The 25547-nt window shown below is 35.9% G+C and overlaps 2 protein-coding genes across 2 annotated transcripts in view; one reads left to right on the top strand and one right to left on the bottom strand.

The window, feature by feature from the left end:
• The first annotated feature begins 2569 nt into the window (after window positions 1–2569).
• On the top strand, window positions 2570–10249 carry LOC140157270 (uncharacterized). The gene is made up of 3 exons (XM_072180398.1): window positions 2570–3796; window positions 6785–7223; window positions 9325–10249. Exons 1-3 carry the CDS (start codon window positions 2705–2707, stop codon window positions 9405–9407), a joined length of 1614 nt encoding a protein of 537 aa, XP_072036499.1. The 5' UTR covers window positions 2570–2704; the 3' UTR covers window positions 9408–10249.
• Window positions 10250–14559: 4310 nt separating this feature from the next.
• The window catches only part of LOC140157272 (uncharacterized), an 84473-nt gene continuing 73485 nt past the window's right edge, over window positions 14560–25547 (bottom strand). Inside the window, exon 2 of the mRNA XM_072180400.1 lies at window positions 14560–14844. The gene's annotated coding sequence lies outside the window, so the exon portion shown is untranslated. The remainder of the gene's footprint in view (window positions 14845–25547) is intronic.

The raw sequence follows: 25547 nt of genomic DNA, 5'->3' as shown, positions 1-25547 counted from the left end.
TCTCCATAGAAATGACTTGGTTCCTATTGAACACAAATGTAATTGATTTGAAGGTACTATTTGCTTTAAAAGTAAAAACAAAGGTAGGCCTAATTGTGTGTTTTTTGTAGGTACGGTAGAACTTTATGAAAATTATGATTGTATAGAGTGATTGTTATTTTTGTGATGTAAAACTATTTAAAAAATAAATAATATAAAAAAGTTCTCTCTTTTTTTTGTTTTGTTTTTGTTTTTTGTATAATACATTTTGTTTCAGTTACCGGTACTATAGGGCCTATATGCGTTGTCATTCATATCAAAAGGCTTGTATAGCCTAAGGAAGAAAACTATAAATAAAACTAAGCTTTTTAACGTACCTGTCCGGTGTATGGGCGTTTCATGCTTTTAGCCTATAAGTAAGCCTACGTTTATCATGCCAAGGTAAACCGAGCAGCATTTCTTTAAATTAAAGTTGGGGCTCTGCAAAAATAAAAGTTGTGGGATTTCCGAGACACAGTATGTATAACCGTGACTCGGTCGCTCTCCCTGTACATGGTGTCCATGAAAGAACTGTATCGTCGTGAATTGATTTTTTGTGTGTTTTGTGTTTTAACGTATAAACCAAACATAACTAAATAACCGATGTGGTTGAGGAATAATCAGCTATCACATACTTTTTGAAATTTGACAATTGACCGTTCCGTTTTTGCGAAAAAGAATTTCACGAAACTACCTCAATTTCAATCCGTCACGGAATCAACATCTATCAATGACAAATTAATGAATAGACGCCTCAAGATTATCAAAATCAAGGGTCTTTCGGACTTTGGTCAAATATAAGGGGTCTTTCGGAGCTGCGAAATCCAAACAGGGGGGTCTTTCCGGGGGAGCACGGTATGGTCATTTCTGGGGAATGTGCCGTGATTGGCACTCCGAATACAGATCATCGATTGATACGTGAATGCGTGGAAAGGAGGGAGTTTCGTAAAATTCTTATATTTTAAGAACGGTTTTAAGTTTCCGACGATACAGTTCTTTGAGACTTTTTTTTGCCAAAATATACAACCTTTTATTTATTATTTTCAAACTGCCAACTCATAAGAGTAGGCCTATCGTATCACAACCTTGTCATATACATCGTCATCATCATTTGATGAGTATGATTCATATAAATGTGGTTTGCTCACGAGCTCTTAACATGCTATAAGGGGTAGCGACCTTTTCAGACTAGCCCCTGTTGCAATAAAAAATTCTTATATTATGTACGCCTATTCCTTGGGTCATTATACGTATCATTATGTTATTTGCTTACGAAATTTTATATCTGGTAAGATTGTTGGGTCAATTGGTGGAAATCGGTAATGTACTGTGCATATGCACATTAAAAGGGCATTTCGTGAGCCACAGCCTCATCCCCCCACTTTTGAGATTTTTATATCACTGGAAACCTCTGGCTACATAATGTTTATGTACAAAATACGCTTTGTCTATGGAGCAGTGTAATACACATAATCATGCATAACTCACTAACGCAAAATCGGAATCAATTGAAATTTTGGGAATAGGTTTTTTTTTGGATATCTAATGAAAAATGACATAAATAGAGGATGCTAGGATTACGAAATACTTCTTTAAGAGAAATGTCACGAATTTGATTTGGTCCCCCATTTTCTATCGGTTTTTATAAGAATAATTTTGCACAATGACCTGGTCAGATGAAGAATAATTTTTTTCAAAAATAAACCCCATCATTTGTTGGTGACAGTATCTGTATAGGCCTATTCAATATGACATGTAGGCCTACTGGCCCATTGTATTTCGCACACAAAAAAGTGAAGATTCTCACGTAACATCGCATGATAGAAAAAATGTGTGATTGTGAATGGTATTAAATGTTATTCAACCATGTCAACGATGTTTATTACAAAATGAATTTATAGACGTTTTGTACGCTGGTACTTTACTTTACGTACAAAAACGTCTGGAATTCATTTTGTAATAAATAAACATCATTGAACAATTAACATTTAATACATTCACACATTTTTATTCATTTCGCTCACATGACAGTTGGTGTTACTTTTCAATAGGGGCTAACCTAAGAAGGTCCCTATGAAACCCCTTAACTTAGAAACAATGCCTATATACACGTAGGTATGTTTGATAGTCATGCGTGTTACTTAAAACTTTACTAATATATCCAAATATGATACAGTATATATTAGCTCATTTTGCGCAAAATGCGAAAAAGAAAAAAAAAATAGGTGAAGCCGGAGGTTCCTATCAGCAGACTAATCAAACAAGCTCTTCCTCAGACTCATTCTTCACATCCGCCAATTACAAACCACAGATAAAACATGCAAGTATCCACAAGCGTGAGTAAGAAACTGCAGATGTGGAATTGCCAGGCCGCTTTAAGAAAAATGCCATTCAAACACAAGCCATAATTTGCTGTTTCCTGCGCCAGGCATGACGGGATTACATCTGAATCAGTTTAACTCTCAATCTCCAACCCAAGTTCCATGTCGTGTGTATTACTAATTATTGTACATGACGTTAGCTCTTGATAGCCGAATGTAACACTATTCCCGCTGGTAACAAAAAACAGACTTTCACCTCAGCTTAAGGACAACTTTAGTAAAGTGTACTTCGCAAGTTGTTAAGACATGGTATATAGTGTATAGCACAAATTCGATTGACACGAAGTTACAAAGAATCTTTCGAAATGGCGAGCAGTGGGGTAACAGTGCTCCGTGAGATATCCCAAGCATTCTTAGAATGCGGAATATGCAGCGGCAACTTCAAAGAACCGCGAGATCTTGTCTGCCATCATACATTTTGTCTTCAATGTTTGACATTCCTATTCGAAGACCAACCACGAGATCGAGATTCTATATCTGTGACATGTCCATCTTGTAAGAAGCCTACACCGATTACAGAAGGAGGTATAAGGGCGTTGCCTCGGAATCCTATTCTTGAGTCACTTTTGGAGAAGATTACTTCGCATACGCAGAAATTATTACGTAATTCGTGCACTTCTCATGAAGGAAGAGATCTCGCTCTTTTCTGTCAAAAATGTGAGATCGCCATGTGTCACGAATGTGCATTTGAAAGCCATCCGAAACCTGAGCATGAATTTGTGCCACTCCCAACCGTGGTCAAAGAACATCGAGATTTCTGCAATGAACATTTAAGAGATATAGCTGATGAGATTGTACGAGATGAGAGGAATCTGAAGACTGCGAGAAGAAAGAGCGCCATTTTGCGCGAGAAGAAAGACCAAGTAGAAGCTGAGATTCATAAGGCAGCCGAGGATATGATGCAGTTGATAAAGATCAGAGAGCAAGAGTTGGGAGAAGAACTGGACTGTATACTCGAAACTCGTGAAGACGAACTCCACGTGTTTTGCAAGGCTTTAGAGAAGAAGCTTAGTGAAGATCGGAAGATCTTGGAAGAATTACACTATGTCCTAGAACGCGGTGAAGATACAGAGGTGGTTAAAAAGTATGGAGAGATTCGGAAGAAAGCGAAGAAAGGTCTTAAGATACCACTTGCTCCTGATGGTCTGCGCTTCGTCACTTTTAAGCGAGATGAAGATAAGATCACCAAGGACAATTTGGGATGTCTGAAAGAATCGATGATTCCATGGGTTGATAAGCATTCCGATGAGGTTACCAATGGTCATACACCTCCTTGCAGTCCGAAGGAAGGCAAAGGGAAGAAGGATAAATCTGAGAAAGAGGCAAATGAGAAGAAGTCAGGATCAACCAAACATGACAGGCACGAAGAACCGTCCAAGGGGAAAGATGGAAGAAAGGTGAGCGACAAATCAAATTCATAGTATCATAGTGACCGTAGCATACGTATCTTATGCATGATATAGGCAATGTTGTTTTTTGAGATACTTGTAATTAACGTAAGAATGTAAAAGAAAGTCAATTCGATCTTCTTGGGGCTGGCGGTGGCGAAACTACGTGTTCCGTTGCCGGAGTGCTCATATCAAAACCGGTGCATGGAGCAATTGTGATTATAATAAACTCAAAATATTAGTAAATAGATTGTTTAATGGTAGATCTCAATGTATATATATTTTTTAATCTGAAAAAATCTGACCACCACTACTATACCCAAAGCCGTATGTATAGCCAGGGTGCAGGTTGGGTGGGTGGGTGGGGGGGGGTCGACCCAACGCCAATCCGAATAAAAAGGTCCACTTTTTCTTTACAAAAACATTGAAAATTATCCCTTTTTTGAAGGAAAATTCACAAAATATGCACCCCAAAAATGAATCCTGCTGGCTACAGGTCTGCACCCACCCTTTAAATGCACGGACATCATTATTTATACTTAGATACGCATTGACGTGCTGACATGCAAGTTGATCGTTCAAACTATTTTAAGCATGAGTCGGAAGAAGGAAATGGACAAATTCTAGGGGCATGGCAGGAAAGTTGTCTTTCTGAATATACGAACCTGTTAAATATCAAATGCACAATTTGACATTGCAATGATGACTCATGAGCTTTTCCCTCGACAAGAGCAAATGCGGGTGGAATTGCAATTTGTAAGCATAGGACCTAGCCTATACCGTAAAAACTCGATAGTTAGCATACGGTATATCCTTAAACATGAAGAGCCCCATCCACAAAAGTGTTAAGGGTTTTGAGCAAATCATCGATACACATAATACGAACAAGTAAACCTGCAAATGTGTCTCAACCCCATTAGCATGATTAGCTCAGTTGTTAAAACGCTGGACTTTGGTACAAATTACAATTTCATGTTTTCAGAAGCGCTCGATAGTATAAACACATAACTATCGAGTTTTTACGGTACTGTTGTCAAAGTGTTCAAGAAAACATCATATTGCAAGCATTTGCAAGTATACCTCTACAAATTAATACAAGTAAAATCCCTGGCTATATGCAAGTTAACAAAAGGAATTTGGAACTGTTCTCTTTTTTTGAAATGTGTTTTTTGTTTTTGTTTTGTTTTTTGTTTTGTTTTTAGGAGGGAGGATCTTTATAACAATGAAACAGTTTCAATTGTAAGTTGGCCATTTTGGTGGTTAATTTATCTTCCAACATGTCTAAATTTGGGACCCAATTTCCGTATGGCATGCCAAATTTGTCTCACCCACCTCTTTGCATGGAAAAACTTCGCCCACTGATGAGTAAAAACGAAATCCCCACCCAAATCTCCATAGAGGTATACATTAAAATTGAAAATACAAACAATTCGCCACTTTGGAGGCAAAAAAAAACCACACAAAAAACAACCAACAAATAATGATCGCCCCACCTGCTGCTGGGGGGGGGGGGTCTTCAAAAAATTTGTACTGGGATGTACCACGCAGACTTTTAACTCAGACTTTCTCTGTAACTTATACGTTTTCCTGTTTTTGGCACCCATCAATATATCAATTTTTCACCAAAACACCCAAAAAGCACCCAAATTTGCTTTAATTGGGCGCTTTTGCTTTTGGGCGCATTGGTCTCCACTGAAAACCAAAATCGCTGAAATGGTACCCCAAAACCGTGGCACATCCCCGTATACCTTCACCTCTCCGGGGCTGCTGCAATGCTGCATCCAATATGGTCCAGATTAGTGCTGGGGTAGAAAATATACATATTTTGAGGTTTTCGCGCCATTCATGTTAATTATGCAAGTAATTTTTTTGCGTAATATTAGGTATGCTTGCCCTAAAATAGCGTGCCAAATAGTACTCTTTTCTGGTTGCTTATAATGTTCTCTCCGCCCACTTTTACCATGTTTACCTTCCTATCAGGGTTTTGCATCACACCAACTAGAGTTAGAAAAAGCTATGAAAACTTCATTAATGTAATGTATCACGCTTCGCTAAAACTATAAAAAAGTTACAGTAAATGACGAGTTTCCAACTGTCAAATAATGTGCCGAGGAAATGTCATCTTGACAGTTGCAAAATCACGAAGTTGACACTATCATGACAAAATATATGATTACTCATCATCAAGTCAGCGATAGTCATGCAAAGTTCTTTGCTTCTGAATAGATCATCATACAAAAGATTGAAACCAATTTTTTTGGGTATTTCTAAACCATCTGTATACTTTTTGCATGCCAGTGTTAAACGTGAATGAATTAAGCTTATAAAACAATGCGTACTTTAAAATGCACCATATTTTGTTCTTTCTGAAACTTTTTAAAGTTTCAGTTTCAGCTAAACTGAAACTGATCTAAACTGAAACTTTAATTCCCGTATGCTGTTCTCATAAAAAGAGGATGAATAAAAAGACGAATAAAAGTACTGTTTTCAATGTTATATACATCTGATCTCTAACAGCGAGGAGCTTCGTACGGGTGTCGACTGCTGACACAGACAAGTTCCAAATTTTCTTTAAAAATTTCAGAATTGTACATTTACATGATGAATTTTGGAATTAGCATGACAAATGCTTGAGTACAAACAAAGCTTATTGATTCAGTGGTTCCTTTTTATGTTGAATAACCTATTGGAGTGGACTCAAATGGTATACCTATGGTCTGTGTGGCTATATGAGACTTTTAGACACTTTAATGCGCCGCCTTTTTAAGTTAGAAGAGCCTGATAATGTAGGTCATGGATGTCGGAATAACATAATGTGATGATAAATGAACTTTAAGCCCACTCTCCTTGAACGTTATAACTTTCATATCCGGATGTCTAAGTCTACTTACCCCCTTAAAATAGCGACAGGAAATAGCCCTTGATATCCATGGTGACAGATACGACATTAACCCATTTTCTCTTCTTTTCATTTCATTTTTTGTGTTCATTGTGTAGCAACATCCAAGCGAATTGCCCCCGACGCCTCCACCAAGCCCCCGCACTTCAGGGGTGTTTTCAATGGGCCCCACCCCATTCATCAAAGTTCAACCAAACAGTCATCATGATGGCGTTGGTGGTAGTCATGGCAACAAGCAATCCAATAAGCAGACGCTATCGCCGAGTGCTGATATTTTCGGAGGGGGTCATCAACGTAACCATAAGGACTCTCATCGTGACAGCAGAAAGGGGATGAGAATCGTGGATCCGAATTCTAATCAAGATATTACTGAATTGATAATGGGGGATAAGAACAGAAATTCACAAAAATCGAAGAAAAGAGGACATCAAAGAGAACATGAACAGCAACAGCAACAACGGGATCATCAGCAGCAGCAACAGCAGCAGAAACAACAGCAGCAGCAGAAACAACAGAAGCAACTCTTGCCAACCGAAGGTTTATGAAATGATTTATACATAGACATTTAAAAGCATGGTTTTAAAGATGAGATCCGCCAACTGTGAGCTATAAAACGCTTAAAAGAAGAAATATCTTTAAAATGCGCTTAATTTGAACATTATTTTGACATAATTATAATAAGACTGACCATGCAAATTAAATGGCTATTGGCTAGCGGGAATCTGCCAAGGAGTTAATTGAATATAGTTCTGTAGGCCGTGCGGCTATAAAAATATTCAAAATACGTTGTTTTTTCTCTTTATATTTTGACACATATTATATTAGATTAAAGTGCATTATTTGATAAGTAAAAGAGCTTCATCATATACATATTATTCTCATCATTGTAAAATGTGAATTTTGAAGAACAAAGTTCCTGAACGTAACTTTCCAAAATTAATGCAAAGTTTCAGCATTATGTTTAGCCGTATCAACAATATTTATTTTCAATCCTGAAATGAAAGATGTCATGAGCGTGTTTTACCATATGCCATGACTGTTAACAAATTATTGCGTTATCATGTTTATGCTGCTTTTGATATACAATGTATATTTTTTATATACGTCGTACTAACTTTCTGCATGTCATTTTTCCGAGGCATATAATTTACAAAATGGAATATGTTCTAAATAAGTCTCCAAGGGACTCTATTTAGGGAACAAACCAAACGTTTAATGACGTCCTAAACGAAAATGCTTTCGTTAGGAGGCTGACCTACCTCCCTCCCCTCCCTCACATCCTTCCTCCCTCCCACCTCGTCCTCCCCTATCTCCCGCCCTCCCTGAAATGTAAATGTGAAATGTTAACAATAATAAGTTACAACCATACAAGATAACACTTATACCGATGTGTTCTATAGTTTGTTTTAGCAAACGTAATGGTACTTTTTGACCCCCCCTTGTGAAGGAACTTTCGTTTATCATGTTTATAGGACATCACCGAACGTTTGGTTTGGTACCTTAACAAAATATGGTTTAGCTCGGATAGCAACGTTGGACAGTATTTTTTGTGGACATGAGAGCACATCAGACATATCGAATTGCATTCTGAATACGAAGAATGTCCTTCTGATATCAAATAATTTTCATTTTTTGAAATTCGCGATATAACATTATAATACAAATTTTATGGCAAATTACAAAAAAATTGATTTGTAACAGTCTCGATATAAAATTTATAAATCTAATATGATATTTATTTAAAGTATATGTAGCTGGGAGGAAAAGCCGACAATCATTTGAAAATTTTGACTTTTCGTATTAAAGATATAGGCCTACATTTTACAATTTTAATAATTTGCCATAAAATGTCTTCTATATCTCCAATTTAAAAAAAATCAAAATTACTTGATATCAGAAGGACATTCTTCCTATTCAGAATGCAATTCGATATGTGCTCTATGTCTCACAAAAAATACGGTGCAAACGTTGCTATCCGATCCCTTAACCACTAAAGCTATCAGAGATCCTGCTAATATCTGTCCTAAAGTAAAGCAATACTATAATAGTATTATTCTGTCAAAAACTTGAACCTTTTTATTATTTAATAAAGGTAGACATATTCTGTCATCACCTCAAATTCAATGTTTCCGTCCGGAGTGTCATGAGTGTCAGATCAGACTTCCATTTCCACTGACTTTGACGTCATGCGTATCGAGAACTACTATACATTTTATACAAAAATATATATCCTTTTGCTCAGAATTTCCTTCTTCCGATTTGAAGTCTTTTGTCGATAATTTACTGAAAAGTCGTCTTATTTCTTACATTCTGTGTGCCGGCAATTTTCTTTTGTTTTCCGGAGTGCAGTCTTGTGATAACAATTAACAGAATTACAATGTGTATTCTTTCACTCATCTGGGAAAATGTTCAAATTGTATAAAATTGAATCTTGTCTTTAACCAGAAAACTCACTTAATATAAATTAACATAATTGTTTGTTGCTGATGCTTTTTGTACCAGATTTTTGATATTATCATCTTCGTTGATTAGTTGTTGTTGTTGTTGTTGATTTTGTTGCAATGGCAAAGAAACGTTTGTAATCAAGCTGTTTTTCCTCTCCCCCTCTGCTTTTCCCCGTATTTTTCTTTTATTTCAGACACTATTCGGCATGGCTGCTCGTCAAAATTATGCCAAGTAAAACTTGAAAGGACCGTACGCTTTAGGACCTATCTTGGGTAACGTTTGTGATTACAAATCATGAAAGTAGTGGTATTTTACGTTGCTTTTTTTTACAAGGGTCAAATGGTGGTTGGTAACGTTTGTGACATCATGTGTAATAGGGTCTTTGGGACCGATCACTTCTGCCTAAAGATTTTGTAAAACTTATTGGCTCCTGCTTATTTATGTTAGCTATTTATCAGCGAGCATACACTCTAAGATATGTGGTTGGTAACGTTTGTGACATCACGTGAAATAGGGTCTTTGGGAACGAACACTTCTGCCTAAAAATTTTTTAAACTTATTGGCTCGTGCTTATTTATGTTAGCTATTTATCAGCGAACAGTATGTAAGTGTTTGTCGGGTTATCACTTTCTCTTACTTACGTCTGGTAACGTTTGTGATATTTGATCGATAACTTTTGTGACATTTTGTGTATAGAAATCGTATGCTGACTTATGCATGGAAAGTTAAGATTGAACATTATGCATGTGAATTATTTCTTTCAGATTTACGAACATTTCTTTTAGTTTTACGACCATTTCGGTGAGCAATATCAAAATAATGTTTATATAGCCAAAAATAAAAATAAGAAAATGTTTTCTGGACAATAACCCTTTACCTTTAACTTTTCTGTTCAGAATAAAATAATGATGATATAATTGGTGAAGAAAATATCATTAAATTCATGTGGTATGAAAATAGTTATATTTAAATGTGAACGAACCAAAGTGACGTCACTGTACAGGATAACGTAATTTATGACAATGGATTTGTTGAAAGGCAAATGTGTTTAACTTGCTAATAATAAAATAATTTGTGCAAATCACAATCAGTCCTGTGTGATGTGATGTAAAACCAGACTATAATAGTTCTCTCATAAGGCTGAGTTCACATAGAAGTATACGGTATTCGCTATACGAAATACGGTCATTCGATCAGGCTGAGTTCATATAGGAGTATACTATGTGAACTCAGCCTGATCGAATGAGCGTATTTCGTATAGCGAATAGCGATTTTGTCAGGTTACCCATTTTCTTCGTCTTAACAAATGCTTGTAACTTTACTTCTTGAGGTCACATTGCATTCAATGAGGTGTCATAATGTGCAGAATTAGATATTTTAAAATTTGGACGGTATACGCTGCACTAAAATCGAACACGCGCGATTCCCACTATACTATACTATACGCAGGTATACGGCCTTTTCGAATAGCTCTTATGTGACCCGGTACTATGAAATTACCTTGCTCGATTTAATCTATACGCGTGCACCTGCAAAACGTGCATCGTAGGCCTATACCCGAATAGTATACTTCTATGCGATCGTAGCCTTATGTGACCCGGTACTATAAAATTGCCTTGCTCGATTGAACTATATACGCGTGCACCTGTAAAACGTGCACCGTATACCCGAATAGTATACTTCTATGTGAACGCAGCCTAATTATTGTGTGACCCGTTTTCACATGATGCCCGGTATATGCGCCGGCAACGGATGACACGTTGAGAAGAATTGGGTTTTGCAACTCAGAAAGTTAATAAGCCTGTCTACCTTCCCGAGCTCCTGACTTCGGCACTTTGCAAATAGTTAACAGATTTTAGTCACGTACCAGTCAAGAACTCGTGAACTCATGAAACTCCAAAACAATCAAGTGGTTTTAATTATAACGCGGTTGGGTTGTATCTAATTTACTGAAGAACCGCTTGAGTTTTTAGGAATTTTATATGAGTTCACGAGTTCCTTGTGACTAAAATCTGTTAACTATTTTCTTTATTTCTCAAGTGGACGTCAGGAACTCGGGAAGTTAGGTCTATAGGAACTCGGTTACTATAGTTCCTAACTTCCTGAGTTGCAAAGCCCAAGCGTTGACAGTTGAGATACCGGACGTGGACCATACATTAGATTATTGTGATAGTACTTGTGAAGGATGAATTTAAATTCAATAATTGCAGTCAGTGCTGTGCATTGTAAAATCCGAAAAATTGTTGTTTTTCAGTAATTTGCATTGATATGCACGTACCGGGGACATGCATTGGCCTGATTGACACCGTTGTCCCCATTTATTAATCTATGGTTGTCCCCTTGACAAATTATACCATGTACTATACATAGTGCACTCAGAACACTAGTCAACCGATGGCTATTGTTGTACAAGGCTCACTCAGTCATTTAATGAGGCAATACAAACGATCGAATTTGGTGTTGAAATGAGCAACATTTTCAGTTTCACCTTTTCACTGTAAAATTAATTTTCTCGTTTCATTTTTTCAGTAAATGTCGGGAAAAAACTATAATGTTTAGTACTGTATTTTTTTCAAACCCTCGATTTTCACAGGCTTCAATTTGTCCTGTGAGCTTTTTTTTTTGGGGGTCAACGTTTGTGCTTTTCAAAGTAACATAATTCGCTAATGAAAGATATTTCCCAACTGTCTAAATCACAAAGAAGTGGGAAATATCTTTCTTTAACGAACTATAATAGTTTGAAACGCTAACAAATGAATTCCGAAAAAAAGCTCGCGGGTGAAGTTAAGGCCTATAAAAACCAAAAATCTTACACTGAAAGAAACAATTTAACACCAGGATTTAAAAAAATGTGTATCCAAGCACTTTAACTGATATACTGAAGAAAAAAAATATTACTTTATATTTGTCAGAGAAAGTTAATTTCATAGCAAAAAGGCGTGTCTCTGTATTGTGCTGATTTTAACATCGACTTTTAGGACGACTATGCATAACAATAGAAGCTGTTGACTAGAGTTCTGAGTAAATGTCCCGTCTTTAAAAAATAAAAAATAAAAAGGGAAAAAATATAGCAGTACAGTGTCCCAGCTCACTCCGTGAAAAAAACAACAACAAAAAAACCAAAACAAAAAACCAACCAAAAAAAAACCAAAAACAAACAAACAAACAAACAAAAACAAAACTTCCAAGTACAGATTTCGACCCTGACCAAAATCAATACGAGCTAATACGGCTTAAGAGAATTTGACCAAGGAATTAATAAACAACAAGCCTCAAAATGACAATTGATGACAATGCCATAATGATATTGAGCTGGAATAATTCCCACTACATGTATAACATTGTTGCTCTAAGGTCACAAACCCATTCAGCAAAATAATAAGCATGCTTAGAGGTAGACCTAGTATAATGATAAGACAGCACATAAGTGTTTGTGATCGAATGCACTCAGTTTCCTGGTCAGCACCGTCCATTTTGGTATTTATGGTGATCACTGATGCAAAAGACAGATGATCCGATGATGATGAATTGCAATATGGCCGGACGTTTATTCTATCTTTTGCCACTTGTTCTAATAACTTTATATTTGCCAGCTTCATCTCTAGCCCAAAGTGTAACCGCTTCTTTCCAAACAAACCCTGTGGATGAAGATAGAACAACCATTCTAATATGCAATGTGAATAATCTCGGAACAAATAATGTCGTCATCGACAGAACAATTTACTCCAGAACAGAACCACTTGTATCAGGTACGCAAATTCTGCCATCCGTAGATGATAACTTCTTCCTTTCAATCAACGACAATGCAGATGGTTCTAAGACTTATTTCATGACAATTAGAGGCGTATACCACATAACAGATCCTGGTACGTACACGTGCAGGATTGAGTCGGCAGGAGGATCTATTATTACCAGCCAATCGGCCATTTTGTCAGTGAATTACAATCCAATATCGTCTGATCCAAGATGTTCCATTGCGGATTCAAATACGGACCTCACAAGGCTTTCTGGAGATGAAGTAGTTCTTGCTTGTACATCAGAAATTGGCTATCCACCTGTAGATATCAAATGGTCCCATTCAGGATGTAATAAAGACAGATATTTGCCTGGGCCTACAGTTACTTCTTTTGGATTTTATAACTCTGAATTAAAGATCGCCCTTTCAGATCAAGACAACGGTGGTATGTTTACTTGTACTTTGAGTCGCCCCGATGGTTCATACAGTAAAAGTTGTTCTGTAGGGCCTTTTGTGGTACTTGGAGGGGAGGTATGTAACATGGAGAGTACTGCCATGACAGCGCCATCACCGACTGATGTTGGCAAAGTGACTACTGACGGAATGGAGAGCAATGCCATGACAGCCCCATCCCTATCACCGACTGATGGTATAATGGCTACTGAAGGCAATGACTCTTGGACTCATGTCGCGAATAAACTACTGTGTATATGCGGTGTATTTTGCTATGTTTTGTGTTTTATGCTGTAACTTTTCCATATTGATTGATCTTGTGCATTTTGACTGACGGACGAATCAGTTTTTGATTGCAACTTTGCGTATACACATGGAGGATAAATAATAGTTAAGTAAGGAGCTGCAAGCATTTTGTCCTTTTTCGACAATTCCATAATTATGATGAGTTACGAAAACATGACTAAAGCCCTCTTTAAGGGATCTAAAGTGAGCGTTTATTGCGTTTCGGCAGTATTGTTTGTGGGATATGAGGGCACCGCAGACCTATCGAATTGCATTCTGAATAGGAAGCATGACTTTCTGATATCAAATAATTTTCATTTTTTGAAAATCACAATATAATACAAATTTTATGACAAATTATTTTTGATATATAGCAGTCCTCGAAGTAAATTATATAAATCTAATGATATATTCTTAAAGTGTATGTAGCAGGGAGGAAAAGCCGACGGTCAATTGAAAATTTTGACCTTTCATTTTGAAGATATGGATTTTTTCCCAAAAAGACCTTATTTTTGTTTGGTGTTTTGGGAAAAAATCCATATCTTCAATACGAAAGGTCAAAATTTTCAATTGATCGTCGGCTTTTTATCCCACCTACATACACTTTAAGTATAAATCATCAGATTTACAAAGTTTACTTCAAGTACTGTTAAATATCAAAAATATCAATTTTTAATGATTTGCCATAAAATGTGTATTAAATTGCGAATTTCAAAAATTTTCATTTTTTGAAAATCACAATATAATACAAATTTTATGACAAATTATTTTTGATATATAGCAGTCCTCGAAGTAAATTATATAAATCTAATGATATATTCTTAAAGTGTATGTAGCAGGGAGGAAAAGCCGACGGTCAATTGAAAATTTTGACCTTTCATTTTTGAAGATATGGATTTTTTCCCAAAAGACCTTATTTTTGTTTGGTGTTTTGGGAAAAAATCCATATCTTCAATACGAAAGGTCAAAATTTTCAATTGATCGTCGGCTTTTTATCCCACCTACATACACTTTAAGTATAAATCATCAGATTTACAAAGTTTACTTCAAGTACTGTTAAATATCAAAAATATCAATTTTTAATGATTTGCCATAAAATGTGTATTAAATTGCGAATTTCAAAAAATCAAAAATATTTGATATCAGAATGACATTCTTCGTATTCAGAATGCAATTCGATATGTCTGATGTGCTCTAATGTCCCAAAATAAATACTGTCCAAACGTTCATACCCCAGCCCTTAACATGATAAGACTGAAAGTTACCTAAGGGTCGATTCATACTCGATGTATTCGACGTCATCAAGTTTTCGTCATTCTACAAAAAGGTAAAACAATAAATGACACAGACAAACTTAAATAATTGGATAAAAACACCCCTCCAGCACGAGATAACAAGAACTGTCTTTAAAAAAGACAACGCCGCGGATGAAGATCAAGTTTCACAAACAATTTTCCCTGCTCTATCCTATTATAGTCAGGATTGTGCGTTTCCTCTTCAATTGATCATTTTGTTGAATGGAATGATAATGATAATAATGTTTGACATGATCAAATAATAAAATCAAATAAAGAAGTTAGAAAGTGGAATAATAACTTTTATTAGTATATGTGTTATGATTAATAAAATAATAGAGTAATAAAATAATTTATTCATTTGCCTATCCCTGCAGATCAAAATTAATATAGGGCCCCCAGGAGTAAATTTTAAGTGAAATTAAGATGTGCTTCCAGTTGCTACTGAAGATACATTTATATCTAATATCTACTATAAATACTCACACCCCGATTTTTACTTGTTGGGAGTTTTATTCACCCTTTGAAATCTACTTTAGAACGTTTCGTACTCACTCCCTGCTATCTACTCTACATATTTTTTATACTCATTCTTTGCTGTCTACTGTAGATATATTTACACGGACACCTTGCCATCTACTTAAGATTCTTTTATACGCACACCCTGCCATCTACTTTAGCTCGTTTTACACTCATACCCTGCTATCTTCTGAATATACTTTTATACTCACACTTTGCTATCTACTCTAGATAGTTTTATAATCACACCTACTATCTACTGAAGATACTTTTATTCCCACACACTGATATCTGCTATATATAGGCCTACTGTCATACTCATAACCTGATATCTACTGTTGATAGTTTTATTCATACTTTGCTATCTACTTTAGAAAGGTTTTTACTCACACACTATCTACTCTAGATAGTTTTATGTTCACACTTTGGACCAGCTATCTACTGTCGATAGTTTTATACTCAATAATTGCGAATAACATTGCGAATATTCGCAATAATTATTGCGAATATTCGCAATAATATTTCTAATTTTTTTTTTTTTTGGCACTAATATGCTTCCGTAACAGACAGAGGGCAATATTGAAAAAAAACACCTTTAATGATTTCATCGATAAGGATGTCACCTTAAATGTTGGGGCGGACCTGCAAAACAACCTTGTTTTACCTGTAGCCATGGTAGTGTGCATGGGCACAAAGAAAATTGCCTGACAGGTAAGACGAAAATCGGTGAGCCGTGCAAACTGTCAAATCATGATAAGTCGGGTATATTGAAAATCATTTGTCTTGCAAAAGGAAAAAAACAACATTTCATTGTAAATAGCTGCCATATTATTTTATTTTGGCAACTACTATACTATGTGATCTTAAATGAACATTGAGGGTAGAACTCAAGTACCAATTAAGTCATGCAATTGAAATTTTCCAATACACAAGACGAGTATTTTCAGGGCCTCTATCATATCATGTTGATTTTCACTGAAAATTTAGTTGAATTGCCCAATTTAATTTGTATTAAACTCAAAAATCACAGGAAAAATCCCACTTCAAATAACCTCCGTTTACAATCCGGGGGCTCAACCTTCATTTCGGGTGCGTGACTGCCAGCGCGAGCGAAATGGCGAAATTGGGTCTTGCGAACTTCATTGGGTCTTGGGAACTGAATTTCGCTCAAATTTGAAGTAGGTCTATGGTCAACAATTACAAAGAACTGAATAACGAAAGCTTTTAGGTTGGGATCTGCACTTTTTAGTGTTTCTTTTGAACTGGAAGTCTTAAGAAAACAGAAACATTATCAAACTTTGGGTCTGAGGAATTGCTGGAGAGGCATGAAATGTGGATATCTCATTTATACCGCCGCACATACGGTATACCATATATTGGCATGCGTCGTGTACATGTCAACAAACCTCATTTTCTACTGCAAATCTGCCACACAATACCCCCCCCCCCCATTTTTCAACACCCAGTGCCATTATAATGCATTGAAGCATTTAATTTTTCAATATTATGGCTGGATTCAGCATAGCCTCAACGCAAGAATCCCATTGTAGTCAACCAATCCGTTTTAAAAAGAATTTTTATTCAGTTTAGCTAACTTTGACTGGCCTCGTACGGGCTGACACACAAGGTCCCCCTATTTTTTGGGGAGAAACCTACACTGATATACCCCTATGGTCGTATACTTTGGTAGGCATAATGAGTGTACGTCTCTTTCATAATGAGTCGGGGGTGGGAGGGTTCAATTCCCGGCCGGAGTCGGTCACTCATACTGTCGTAGCAGTGCCGATAAATGACAAGTTCTCCTCATCAAGAAGGGATATCCTTTGGCTTTACTTAAGTGACCAGAATACATCCATCCATCTTCATTTCAACAATAAGCAAAATATTGCTTGCTCCATATTTGGATATCCAAAAGAGTCTTCTATAAGCATACACAATGCCTTTGAAGGGAAAAATGTTTCTAGAAACTTTACCAAAACTGTATTAAGACCGTTTTAACGTCACCACAAGGCAGCTTCGTAACTTCCCGGATATGCATGGTTCACTCCTCGATATGTTTATTGTTGTTATGCATATAAAATTTTAATAATGGTGGGGACATTTGACATGTCTTTTCTACAATTTATTTTAAATTTCCTTAAAATGTCAGCGCCAAAATTAGTTACAAGTTTGAAATAATTGCCATGCTACAAGGAAGCTTGTAAATAAAATAATCCGATAGTCATATCATGCATATTGCGGGAGCTATAGCAAGGCCAAACTTTATTTGAATAAAATATAATAGCAAACATAACGCACGTGCGAGTTTACCTTGAGTAGAATAAGGAAATACATAGGCATATCCCTGGATCAAATCTACTTAGTTGTTACAACTTGCTGGCTGTTCAGGAAGTATGTTGTGATTTTTCCAGATAGGAAAGAGAATATAACATAGGAATTGGCAACCAAGTCATGGTCACTACCAACATAAAATACCCAACCTAACAGCAGAATTCAGTGCATGGAAGCTTTTCACGTTGCTGTAATTAATCGCTGGGTCATCGCACCGAACTTCGTTTAAAATGTATTGTGTTCATGACTAATCAATCACAATATTATTCATATAATTACTAAATGATCATCAGGGAGGATGAACACGCATTGTTTTCAAGTGCAATTTATTTTTGTTTAGGCTCAGTGCAATTAAGTTAACTGATGTGAGTTGGGCATACCAGAACTAAATAGTGTACTATCAGAGGAGAGACAAAGTGAGCAATCAGTATGGCTTCCGTGGTTGGGTACTATTTTCAGCAAATTTTTCGGATCCTGATAGCAGCATTAGTCTCCTACCACTTAATCGGTATATCTGATGCGCAAACTGTCACTGCTAAGTTCCAAAACAACCCGATTGACGAAGACGGTACAGCGCGGCTCTTCTGCACTTTTTACAACTTAGGTGCAAATTATGTCGCGATAGAGAGGACTATTTTTACCAGAACAGAGACACTGGTTTTAGGTTCAGAAATAAGACCATCCGTCGATGATAATGTTTTTCTATCTGTTTCCAACAATGCTGATGGGTCAAAGATATACGTGCTTACTATCAGAGGAGTACACCATTCGTATGATGCTGGTTCATATAACTGCCAAATTCTAACAATTGCATCACAGACAGTTGTAACTATGCGATCCGTTAATTTGTATATTAACTATATTCCAGACGCTTTTAGTCCGATATGTTCGATAGTACAATCATCATCCGACCTAAGCAGAATCTCTGGAAGCGAAGTCCGACTCGGCTGTCATTCAGAGCTCGGCCATCCACCGGTTGACATCACATGGAGTTATTCCGGCTGCAACCAAGGCAGAGTCCTACCTCAACCTTCGGTAACCAACTCCGGGGGTTATTATTCTGAGCTGAGAGTAACTTTGTCTGGAGAAGACAATGGTGGTTTGTTTATTTGTACTATCAGTAAACAAGATGGTTCTTTCAGTAGAAGTTGCTCTATAGGGCCATTTGAAGTTATCGAAGGGAAGGAGTGTAGTGTAAACGTTTTTGATACGACACAAACACCGTCTATGATCTCGAACTTTGATGCGACGCAAAACGGTAATTTTACTGGCGATAGTTCTTCGAAAAGACAGATAATTGATCAATTATTATGTATTTTGTGCCTCGTGGTCAGTTTATGTTCTTCATTATTCATGACATTTTGAAAGTAGACTTTTATACTTGAGGATTTTAACCTTTCTTTATCCTGTGCAATTATCTGAGCAGCATTTTCGTTAATTTTACCAAAATGAAGAAAATATTTGATTTTGCTCATGCCCAAGCTATGAATCACATAATATTGCGATTTTCGTACTGATATTACTTATACGCAGACATATTATATTATATTATATGTCGTTAACTTTGATCACGTTCGCTGATTAACGATTTCTTATTTTATAACGAGCTTTCAAAAATTCAAATGAAGCAAGTGAATAACAATGCATTACACCTGCAATTTGGTCATATAAAAGGCCAAAAATTATTTGTGAATATGCACTGTGCATACTATAGTCTAACAAATTTCTACCATGCACATCTATCATGTTTACGTATAGCCGAGATGGGTTATAACAGACTGTTTTATCCATTAACGCGTGCACTTCCAATTTGATTCTCTTTTATATTTGAATAGCTTCCTCAGTATTTGCATTGAACTGATCAATTACTATTCAAACTTTGTATAATTTTCATTAAACTGATGTTTGGACAAACTTTGTGAAAATAAAATCATTAAAATTAACTTTCTATTGCAGTGTATATAGCTAAATAAGTAGTGTTATGAAATTATAATCACAACACAGATCCTGATCACAATTACATCATGTATATGCTGCCCCAGAATTAAGATGTAGGCCCCTTATTGCGTCCGACAATATATAAGCTGTGGCTCATCTTCCGAGAATTACGGTATAATTAGTGCATGCGTGTATTTTGCTCATCCAATATTTTGGTTGATGCGATCACATGACAACCACTACCATACTTATATTATTGTAGATACTTTTATAAAATTTGTATTTAATTAATCAATCAATTATTAATTAATTAATTATTAATTACCAATAATAACCACTACCATAATATATTATTGTAGATACTTTTGCATTTAATCATTAATAAATAAATAAATAAATAAATAAATAAATATTAAAATAAATAAATTTGTTCTTTGAATTTTTATACGCTCTCCCTTTTGGGATTGAGCACTTTATTCAAAAGATAGTCTAACTTGAGTAAAATGTTGTTAATACGCTCCTGCTTTGCGGTTGAGCACTTTCTGACTATCTCCGATAGACAGACTGACTCTGAATAGACTTTGGCTGTGTTGACACCATGGAATGTATATTCTTTCACATTCCTAAGAGATGGTAGTCCACCCAAAGCATTTCATCGTGTCGTCTGACGATTGCCTTTTTAGGCATGAAACTCAGAGTAACGACTACCTATTCTGGAAGGTCTGTTCTTTGAATTTTGAATTTTTAAATAAATAAATAAATAAATAAATAAATAAATAAATAATAATTAAATTAATTAATTATTTACTTAATAATTTATTATAATTAATTAATTAATGCAGTGGAAAACAACGCGTTGTTATTCAAAAGTAACGCGTTGCCATTTTTATCAAAAGCTCTCTGCTCATAACATTTATATATAAAGTTATGGTAGAAAATTAACTGCGTCGACATTTGATGAAGGAAGCAAAGAAGCGAAGAATAATTATAATGTCGTAATTGAATATTTTATTACACGAATTTTCGCCTGCGCTCGCGTTTTAATCATGTTTTAAATGTTTCTCTTGTGTAGGCCTCACAACACTATTTTTGTCACCTGACGAAGGGCGAGGCCCGAAAATTCGTGTAATAAAATATTCAATTACGACATTATAAATATTCTTCGCTTCTTTGCTTCCTATAAAGTTATGGTGATGTGCGCCCGTAGCCTGAAGCGGGTTTCTCAAAGGTTAAAGATCATGAAGTTGAAGAAAGCAAGATGGGATGGCCGTAATAATGAGAACATGGCAAGATTATGTATGACTTCGGAAATAAAGTGATTATTGTTCGAGTAAAAGACATTTTTCTCTTGTATTATTATTATAGGTCTGTGCCTTTTACTCATCATGGAGGGAAGTTCGTTTTATTTAAATGTGTTCAAAATGTTTTAAAGTCCGAATGGCATAAAACCTGTAGCAGTCACGAAGAAATTGAGCATCTTTTGGAGCGATCTTTCTTAAATGTGTATTAACAATTAAAGACGTTTTATAAGTTGGGACGGAATACGGGGAGGTAGGCCTAAATACGTATACCGAGTACCACCAGAAAGATAACCAAAAAGTCTCCATTCCCATTTTGAGCCCACTTTCATCCATTGGGCTATTCCAGTTGAAATCCATACACCCTAGTATGAAATGACCCTTACAATCTCACACGGGTGAAGAATTCAAACGGAGTCAATCATTCAGGTTACCCCGGTTGAAATTCAAACTTATGTGAAAGATTGGGGTCATGTTTTCCACAGGGGGTGTATCATGGATTTCAACTGGAATAGCCAATTATCCCATTCTTCCGATGAACGTGAAATACCGTAAAACCTCGTCTACAAGCATATATAGTGTTTTTGATGAAAGCTAAATTAATACGATACATGCGTAGATATGCCAATGCAATAGATCGGTCTTACAATAATACTTGTTTGTATATGCTTGGATCTGTAATTTATTTGGTCAATTCTATAATGGCGCCTGGATTAATTTAGCTGTCATCAGAAGCACTCTATATGCTTGTAGACGAGGTTTTACGGTAGGTCACTATTGTCCCTGATAAAATATGGATAGGCATTAATTTGGACGGGCCATGTTAGTTATTGCAAAAAATAGTGTAATTTGTGTATTTTGGCGGCCATTTTAGATTTCACACCCTACCCCATTTTTAAAAATGCACCCTATTTTTTTAAAACACATGACACCCTATAGAAGCAAATTCAAGTAGAATTTTGCTTTTAACTATGGGTGATATGTCCAACCTTAGTAATGTCACTGGAAGACCCCCTTTTTAGGACCTGTCGCCCAAACACCCTATCACTTAAAGACCCTAGCTCTTTTTAGGATCTGTCACCCAAAGACACTGTTCATGTAATCTGTCGCAAAAGACCCCTCCAAGCACCAGTATACCACTTTCATCATTCATGCCATGCATTTAGTGCAAAAAAGTGAGGATTTTGTTTTAAAAAGGGGTCTTTGAAGGGAAAATAGGGGGTCTTTGGGGAGCAGTTGATAAACCACTGGTGGTCTTATAGGGGAGTGTGGCGGATAAAAAATAAGGGGTTTAAGGACTGCACACATAATGCAATCCTCAATATTGAGTCCTCAACCTCATGGCAATTTAGCTGTGTTCTTAAATCAGGTTATGGATCACTGCTTTTTCTAGTTCACCATTTTCTATTGACAACGACCCCGGGGATGGATTCGGATCGGTGCAGCGCTTCCACACATATGTGAAGGTAATACAGAGAAAACAAAAGGTACAAAATGTTTATCATACCAAATATGGAAACAATATTATATATCGTCTACAATGACTCATGTCTTCAGGTGGCCATTAACAATTGTTTTCAATTTCTATATGGATGTTTGGTTTACAGGTTGATAGTCCGAAGGGGCAATGACAGAGTACTAGTCCGAAAACCAAATAAGGGTCGTTGTAAACCCCAATCCTAATCCTAACCCTATATACCCCTCACCCTAACCTAACCCCAAACCGGAGCCTAACCTAACTCTAGTCCTTAAACATAACCCCAATCCTTATAAACATAAAATGCCCTAAATTCTAACTTTAAACTTAGGACAAACGGGCTCATCCCGATTTTTACATAGGAGACTCTAACCCAGATACACTAAATGTTAACAAAAATAATTGTTGAATTTATTTAATTTAATTAAATTTTTGCCTCGTTTTATTAATTACAATAAAATCATTTTTTAAGTTCACACAACAAAGTTAAAGGATTATTCAAATTTTAGTTACCTAATTTAATTAGCAAAAAGTTAAAATTCTAAGTTAAACTTTCAGATTAAAGGTTCTTCACAGAACCACTAAAGGTTCTCCAAAGGGTCTTTAGAAACATTATTATTGTAAGCGAAGAAACAATACTAAAATGTATAAAGGATTCAGCAGCTCTGAATTATGATTCATCTCAATTTGAAATAAGTATACAATATTTTCCGGATAACGAGATACTGTAGTCCATCATAAATGGCTACGGTTGTACTGCGAAGGTATAGGGGGTTTTAATCTATGAACACTAAAACATGTAAAAATCTGAAGATGTTTATGTTTTTCATACAAGATAGTCTTAAACATGTTAAAAGTGTGCTTTTAAACACTATCTTGTGTTAATAGTAATTAGCAATAACAACCCTATACTGTAAAACATTAGCCATTAAAAGTGTTCAAGTGTTTATTAAGGGTTGCTCTGCTGTTTTTGCAGTATAATGCTTTATTCACAAGTTCGGAAACAATAGACATGACAAATTACTTTATTTTCCTGCATGGAGAAGATAAATTCGGAACAAGAAAGCTCTGTCTACAATAATTGCGCTATAGACATTTGGCAATTTCAGCATTCCATATTATCATGTGTGCACAACTAAAATAGGACACCTGGCAGCTATTACTTAAAATAGGACACCTGGCAGCTCAGTGGCGTACCTAGAGGGAGGGGGACAAGGGGGCAGAAGAGAAGTCTTGTCCCCTGTGAGAAGTCTTGCCCCCCAGGCCTTCTTGTGTAATTTTAGCCCATTTTTGTCAAAGTTCCCCCACCCCCGGAAATTTGCTTTGCCTGTTGTTAGTACTCGAGAATCCTTGCTATTACCATGCTATTACAGATGAGACACTTCTTACACTTATCTCTTGATATGATTATATCATTGCAAATTTTAACTAATCGAAAGTATTCTTTTGCATGTTATGTAAACTATTAAAATACGGCACAATAATGGCAGAACGTAAACAATACATGAGAGGTGACAATGGCATGATAAAAAGTATAGGCTTCTCCGCAAATGGCATACCTCACCTGTATTTCCCAAACGAACTTTTTTGTGACTCATAATAAAATGAAATGATTCATAGGTGCTATCTGTTGAGTCAGTGTACTGAACCTAAACCAATGACCCTGTGATTGTGTTTGTCTAGTATACAATGCATGACAAAGAAAACTTCAGGTAAGCAAAAAGTGGTTTTCACTGAAAGGGTGATCATATTCAAGTTAAAATAAAAACAATTGACACCAGAGACATTTCCAGTAAAATTCCCCATAACAATAGCAATAATTAAAGAGAAAATGATAAAATGCGCAACATGATGATTTATGCAAAACTTTAACACCATTAAGTAAAGGTTAACCTACGGTGTACTTGTTAATGTATGTAACTTTTACACCTGTTTGAAGTAATTTTTCAGGGTGTCTTTAATACTTTACGATAGAATAATGTGTAAAGATTTTTCCGTGTAGAAACTATCCGCTATAGTGTCTCTGTGCACGAAACAATCTTCACCTATACCCGCATCCCTCAGAAGTAATAAGTTATCTAAAAGTGCGGTCCTATTAATTTAAACTGTTCATTTTGATATGTTTTCACAAGCCACCCTAATAATAAATATTGCTAGAATATTTTTTATATTCCAATATTAAACGGGGTCTCGATATTTTGCCAAGTCATACGGACGACTAAATCATGAACAAAAGGAATTGCCTTGGAGTTGTACTGAATAATGCATGCCTATTGTACTTGAACTTTAACAAGCGACCACGGTACTGTGTATTTGTCTGATTCTGAATTCAAGTGAAATTAGTTTATGTGAATACGGATAAATTGGGGAAAATATAATGAGTCAAAACTGGAACTTAAAAAAAAATAATCTGAAAATATCATGTTAATCATTAGCGTCTATTATATTCACCATTGTTGCGATCAGTTTTAAACATAATACCAATTGTTTTGTTTTTATACTTTTACCATGAAAATCATATACTTTCACAGTTTCGTTCACTGTTTAAATCGAGGATGGGTCAAGATCATTCGATATGACTCAACTGTTGACTTGTGAAAGGATCAGGAACAAAAGTTCCCAAATCCTTAATACCTATTCATTCTAAAGGCATCTAACATTTTCTAATAATCATTAAAAGACATTAATCCTTTTTGTCACTATTTCGTGTTTAAACCTAACAATGATTAGGATACAAAGAAAACATAAGTAGGATAGGTCATTTCATCCGCCAAATTAATATAAAAAGCTGTGATGAATGTGAACTTGGGCATACAATTTTATCACACTTCAACTTAACAACGTCGTGTTTGGACGCGGGCCACACAGAGATCTACAGTTAGCAAAGAAAATAATCGTGGGAGAAATTGCAGAGGAAGATAATATAACACTAGCAACGATTAGCACAAAATAGATAAAATTGGTTACGTCTTGTGACTTCCTCTGGCCAATGACCATTAATGGTATAAGGCAAAATCACCAAGGGCTTTGGATGAAGATATGACCATGATTACCCACTTTATCATCTTTTTACATTGACGTGAG

Source organism: Amphiura filiformis, chromosome 7, assembly GCF_039555335.1.
Source record: "Amphiura filiformis chromosome 7, Afil_fr2py, whole genome shotgun sequence".
In the NCBI taxonomy this organism is placed as follows: Eukaryota; Metazoa; Echinodermata; class Ophiuroidea; order Amphilepidida; family Amphiuridae; genus Amphiura; species Amphiura filiformis.
Note: the sequence above shows the minus strand (reverse complement) of the source record. Positions and strands in the feature narration are given on the sequence as shown.